Below are 6745 nucleotides of genomic sequence, written 5' to 3'. Positions count from 1 at the left end.
AACAGACCCCAGTGTGTAGTGCTCCCCTCCCTGTGTCCATGTGTTTTCATTGTTCAACACCCACCTATGAGTGAGAACATGTGGTGTTTGATTTTCTGCTCCTGTGTCAGTTTGCTGAGAATGATGGTTTCCAGGTTCATCCATGTCCCTACAAAGGACATGAACTCATCGTTTTTGATGGCTGCATAATATTCCATGGTGTATATGTGCCACATTTTCCCTGCCCAGTCTGTCATCGATGGGCATTTGGGTTGGTTCCAGGTCTTTGCTCTTGTAAACTGTGCTGCAGTGGACATTCGTGTGCATGTGTCCTTAAAGTAGAACGATTTATAATCCTTTGGATATATACCCAGTAATGGGATTGCTGGGTCATAAATCGCCACACTGTCTTCCACAATGGTTGAACTAATTTATACTCCCACCAACAGTGTAAAAGTGTTCCTATTTCACCACATCCTCTCCAGCATTTGTTGTCTAATGATTGCCATTCTAACTGGCGTGAGATGGTATCTCAAGTAGTTTTGATTTGCATTTCTCTAATGACCAGTGATGATGAGCATTTTTTCATATGTTTGTTGGCCTCATGTATGTCTTCTTTGTAAAGTGTCTGTTCGTATCCTTTGCCCACTTTTGAATGGGCTTGTTAGTTTTTTTCTTGTAAATCTGTTTTAGTTCTTTGTAAATTCTGGATATCAGCCCTTTGTCAGATGGGTAAACTGCAAAAATTCTTTCCCATTCTGTTGGTTGCCGATTCACTCTAATGACTGTTTCTTTTGCTGTGCAGAAGCTGTGGAGTTTGATTAGGTCCCATTTGTCTATTTTGGCTTTTGTTGCCAATGCTTTTGGTGTTTTAGTCATGAAGTCCTTGATTACGCCTATATCCTGAATGGTTTTGCCTAGATTTTCTTCTAGGGTTTTTATGGTGTTAGGTCTTATGTTTAAGTCTTTAATTCATCTGGAGTTAATTTTAGTGTAAGATGTCAGGAAGGGGTCCAGTTTCTGCTTTCTGCATGTGGCTAGCCAGTTTTCCCTACACCATTTATTAAACAGGGAATCCTTTCCCCATTGCTTGTTTTTGTCAGGTTTGTCAAAGATCGGATGGTCGTAGATATGTTGTGTTGCCTCTGAGACCTCTGTTCTGTTCCATTGGTCTATATCTCTGTTTTGGTATGAGTACCATGCTGTTTTGATTACTATAGCCTTGTAGTATAGTTTGAAGTCTGGTAGTGTGATGCCTCCCGCTTTGTTCTTTTTGCTTAGAATTGACTTGGCTATGTGGGCTCTCTTTTGGCTCCGTATGAAGTTTAAGGTGGTTTTTTCCAGTTCTGTGAAGGTCATTGGTAGCTTGATGGGGATAGCATTGAATCTGTAAATTACTTTGGGCAGTATGGCCATTTTCACGATATTGATTCTTCCTAACCATGAGCATGGAATGTTTCTCCATCTGTTTGTGTCCTCTCTTATTTTGTTGAGCAGTGGTTTGTAGTTCTCCTTGAAGAGGTCCTTTACGTTTCTTGTTAGTTGTATTCCTAGGTATTTTATTCTCTTTGTAGCAATTGTGAATGGCAGTTCATTCTTGATTTGGCTCTCTTTAAGCCTGTTATTGGTGTATAGGAATGCTTGTGATTTTGCACATTAATTTTTTATCCTGAGACTTTGCTGAAGTTGCTTATCAGTTTCAGGAGACTTTGGGCTGAGATGATGGCGTCTTCTAGATATACAGTCATGTCGTCTGCAAATAGAGACAATTTGAATTCCTCCTTTCCTATTTGAATACCCTTTATTCCTTTTTCTTGCCTGATTGCTCTGGCTAGAACTTCCAGTATTATATTGAATAGGAGTGGTGAAAGAGGACATCCCTGTCTAGTGCCAGATTTCAAAGGGAGTGCTTCCAGTTTTTGCCCATTCAGTATGATATTGGCTGTTGGTTTGTCATAAATTGCTTTTATTATTTTGAGATACGTTCCGTCAATACCTAGTTTATTGAGGGTTTTTAGCATAAAGTGCTGTTGAATTTTGTCAGAGGCCTTCTCTGTATCAATTGAGATAATCACGTGGTTTTTGTCTTTGGTTCTGTTTATGTGATGAATTACGTTTATGGACTTGCGTATGTTGAACCAGCCTTGCATCCCTGGGATGAATCCTACTTGATCATGGTGGATAAGCTTTTTGATGTGCTGTTGCAATCGGCTTGACAGTATTTTATTGAAGATTTTTGCATCTATGTTCATCATGGATATTCGCCTGAAGTTTTCTTTTTTTGTTGAATCTCTGCCGGGTTTTGGTATCAGGATGATGTTGGTCTCATAAAATGATTTGGGAAGAATTCCCTCTTTTTGGATTATTTGGAATAGTTTTGGAAGGATTGGTACCAGCTCCTCTTTGTATGTCTGGTAGAATTCGGTTGTGAACCCATCTGTACCTGGGCTTTTTTTGGGTGGTAGGCTCGTAATTGCTGCCTCAACTTCAGACGTTGTTATTGGTCTATTCAAGGTTTCGACTTCTTCCTGGTTTAGGCTTGGGAGGAGGCAAGTGTCCAGGAATTTATCCATTTCTTCCAGGTTTACTAGTTTATGTGCATAGAGTTGTTTGTCATAATCTCTGATGATGATTTGAATTTCTGTGCAATATGTGGTGATATCCCCTTTATTGTTTTTTATTGCATCAATTTGGTTATTCTCTCTTTTCTTTTTTATTAATCTGGCTAGTGGTCTATTTTGTTGATCTTTTCAAAAAACCAGCTCCTGGATTTATGGATTTTTTGAAGGGTTTTTTGTGTCTCTATCTCCTTCAGTTCTCCTCTGATCTTAGTTACTTCTTGTCTTCTGCTAGGCTTTGAGTTTTTTTGATCTTGCTCCTCTAGCTCTTTCAATTTTGACAATAGAGTGTCAATTTTAGATCTCTCCTTTCTTCTCATGTGGGCACTCATTGCTATATATTTTCCTCTAGAGACTGCTTTAAATGTGTCCCAGAGATTCTGGTATGTTGTGTCTTCATTCTCGTTGGTTTCGAAGAATGTCTTTATTTCTGCCTTCATTTCATTGTTTATCCAGTCAACATTAAAGAGCAAGTTGTTCAGTTTCCATGAGGCTGTGTGGTTCTGAGTTAGTTTCTGAATTCTGAGTTCTAACTTGGTTGCACTGTGGTCTCAGAGACTGTTTGTTATGATTTCTGTTCTTTTGCATTTGCTGAGGAGTGATTTACTTTCAATTGTGTGGTTGATTTTAGAGTAGGTGTGATGTGGTGCTGAGAAGAATGTATATTCTGTGGATTTGGGGTGGAGAGTTCTGTAAATGTCTATTAGGTTTGCTTGTTCCAGGTCTGAGTTCAAGTCTTGGATATCCTTGTTAATTTTCTGTCTGGTGGATCTGTCTAATATTGATAATGGGGTGTTAAAGTCTCCCACTATTATTGTGTGGGAGTCTAAGTCTCTTTGAAGTCATTAAGAACTTGCCTTATGTATCTGGGTGCTCCTGTATTGGGTACATATACATTTAGCATCGTTAGCTCTTCTTGTTGCATTGATCATTTTAACATTATGTAAGTGTCCTTCTTTGTCTCTTTTGATCTTTGTTGCTTTAAAGTCTATTTTATTAGAGATGAGAATTGCAACTCCTGCTTTTTTTTTTTTGCTCTCCATTTGCTTGGTAAATCTTCCTCCATCCCTTTATTTTGAGCCTTTGTGTATCCTTGCATGTAAGATGGGTTTCCTGGATACAGCACACCGATGGATTTTGGCTTTTTATCCAGTTTGCTAGTCTGTGTCTTTTGATTGGGGCGTTTAGTCCATTTACATTTAGGGTTAATATTGTTATGTGTGAATTTGATACTGCCATTTTGATGCTAGCTGGCTGTTTTGCCCATTAGTTGATATATATTCTTCATTGTGTTGATGTTCTTTACCATTTGGTTTATTTTTGGAGTGGTTGGTACTGGTTGTTCCTTTCTATGTGTAGAGCCTGTTTCAGGAGCTCCTGTAAAGCAGGCCTGGTGGTGATGAAATCTCTGAGTACTTGCTTGTTCACAAAGGATTTTATTTTTCCTTCGCTTATGAAGCTTAGTTTGGCTGGATATGTAATTCTGGGTTGAAAGTCCTTTCTTTTTTTTTTCTTTTTTTTTTTTTTTTTTTTGGGTCCCAGGGAAAGTTCTTTTCTTTAAGGATGTTGAATATTGGCCCCTACTCTCTTCTGGCTTGTAGAGTTTCTGCTGAGCAATCTGCTGTGAGTCTGATGGGCTTCCCTTTGTGAGTAACCCGACCTTTCTCTCTGGCTGCCCTTAGCATTTTCTGCTTCATTTCAACCCTGGTGAATCTGATGATTATGTGCCTTGGGGTTGCTCTTCTTGAGGAGTATCTTTGTGGTGTTCTCTGTATTGCCTGGACTTGAATATTGGCCTGCCTTGCTAGGTTGGGGAAGTTTTCCTGAATAATATCCCGAAGAATATTTTCCAGTTTGGATTCATTCTCTTCGTCACATTCAGGTACACCTATCAAACGTAGATTAGGTCTTTGCACATAGTCCCACATTTCTTGGAGATTTTGTTCATTCCTTTTTACCCTTTTTTCTCTAATCTTGCCTTCTCTTTTTATTTCATTGAGTTGACCCTCGACCTCTGATATCCTTTCTTCTACTTGGTCAGTTCGGCTGTTGAAACTTGTGCATGCTTTGCGAAGTTCTCGTGTTGTGTTTTTCAGCTCCATCAATTCACTTGTATTCCTCTCTATGTTGTCCATTCTTGTTAGCATTTCGTCAAATATTTTTTCAATGTTCTTAGTTTCTTTGCATTTGGTTAGAACATGTTCTTTTAGCTCACAGAAGTTCCTTATTACCCACCTTCTGAAGTCTGATTCTGTCATTTCATCACACTCGTTCTCCATCCAGCCTTGTTCCCTTGCCAGTGAGGAGTTGTGATCTCTTGTAGGAGGAGAGGCATTCTGGTTTCGGGTGTTTTCATCCTTTTTGCGCCGGTTTCTTCCCATCTTTGTGGACTTATTCACCTGTTGTCTTTGTAGTTGCTGACTTTTAGATTGGGTCTGTGAGTGGATGTCCAATTTGTTGATAATGAAGTTATTTCTGTTTCTTAGTTTTCCTTCCAACAGTCTGGCCCCTCTGCTGTAGGGCTGTTGAGGTCCACTCCAGGCCCTGCTTGCCTGGGAATCACCTGCAGCAGCCTCTGCGTTTTCACTGGGAGCTGGAATCCTGAGCTGTTCCTATACAGCCATCTTGGATCCGGATCGTATATGTAGTCTTAATGGTTTTCATATGGTAGTGCAGAAAGAGAAGAAAATGAAACTGCAATTATAATCAAAAGCTAAATTGTGTGGGATTTATACAGATTGGTATTCTGAAATATTTACTTTATTACATTAGTTTAAATACAAATTAAGATATGCTAAGGAATATAACTGAATTATGAATTTTAAAAGATCTCAAACTTTAGGGATTCTGGTTAGTTTACATTATACCATTTGTATAATTGTAGATATGACTAGTCCAGCAGTTACTCTTCTTTTTAAATACATATTCATCACCTATTATTATTCCTCAAAACATTATTTTAATCTTCAGTTAAAATATGTGTTCTGAAATATTGATCAGACCTTTTGCTACATTTTCCATGCAGGTTTCAGATTTAAGTGTCCATCAGGAAGATAAATTTGGAAAGTAGTCTGAGGTCAAGATCATTGCTTTTCAGACCTTATAGTGCATATGACTCACCTGGTGATCATGTTAAAATACAAAGTATTATTCAGCATTTCTGCAGTGGATCATCTGCATTTCTAACAAGCTACCAGTTAGTGCTGTAGCTCCTGGCCTTTGGACCATACTTTGAGAAGCAAGGATCAAAATCATAGCTAGAGAAAAGATAGCACTTAGTTAAGGTACATGATAGGTGTCTCTGTAAGGTAGACATTATTTCCATTTTCCAAATTAATTTAGGTTCAGAGAGGTTTCCCCCTACTATGTATCCATAAAAAGTAAAAATAAATTTAAAAAATGGACAAAAAAGAGGTTAAATTCCAAGGTCACACAGCAAATAAATGGGAGAGTGGGGAATTGTAACCAAGATCTGCCTGAATCTAGGGTTCATGCTGTTGTCACTGATCATCTTTGCATGTTAGAATTGATATATTTAGAGACTGCTCAGTAAGGAGGGAAAGTACTTTGTAGCATTTCAGTTGTTAAATAAAGTATTAGAATTTTCAGAATTAGAACATAGCACTGCCACTTACTCATGTGAAATTTATTTTTTAAAAAGTATCAAATGTTTAATCACAGACTCATTGGTTATTAGTTTTAAATCTGTTCAAGTCTACAAGCTGAATGTAAAAAAAGTTCCATAATTTATGAGACTGATTTGAAGAGCAATTTATAATAGCAAAAATTAAACTATTTGAAAGGAAGAGAATGAAATATTTAAAACGAATTTCGTTTTTTGTATTGATTAAATGGAAAGTACTTCACAGAAAGTCACCTCAACTGTGTTGTATCTAAAATATTTAACATACCGTTTTTGTAGAGTCAGCGAGCCTCAATGAACATGATGGTTGGTGACTTGAGTTTGATATCACCTGAGCTGAAAATGGGAAAACCTGCTTCTCCAAGTTCAGACTTATATGCTTATGGCTGCCTTTTATTATGGGTATGTTATTTTTTTGTTGAAATAGATCAGTCATTTATACACACACACACACACTCTCTCTCTCTCTCTCTCTCTCTCTCTCTCTGTCTCTCTTCAGTATATA

The 6745-nt window shown here is 37.9% G+C and overlaps 1 protein-coding gene across 1 annotated transcript in view; it reads left to right on the top strand.

The window, feature by feature from the left end:
• STK31 (serine/threonine kinase 31) overlaps positions 1 to 6745 on the top strand; it is a 143586-nt gene that overhangs the window by 90681 nt on the left and 46160 nt on the right. Inside the window, exon 22 of the mRNA XM_032286983.1 lies at positions 6520 to 6642. Coding sequence (XP_032142874.1) covers positions 6520 to 6642 — 123 coding nt within the window. The remainder of the gene's footprint in view (positions 1 to 6519; positions 6643 to 6745) is intronic.

Source organism: Sapajus apella, unplaced genomic scaffold (genome assembly GCF_009761245.1).
Source record: "Sapajus apella isolate SASKATOON/1434 unplaced genomic scaffold, GSC_monkey_1.0 scaffold19, whole genome shotgun sequence".
Lineage (NCBI taxonomy): Eukaryota > Metazoa > Chordata > Mammalia > Primates > Cebidae > Sapajus > Sapajus apella.
Note: the sequence above shows the minus strand (reverse complement) of the source record. Positions and strands in the feature narration are given on the sequence as shown.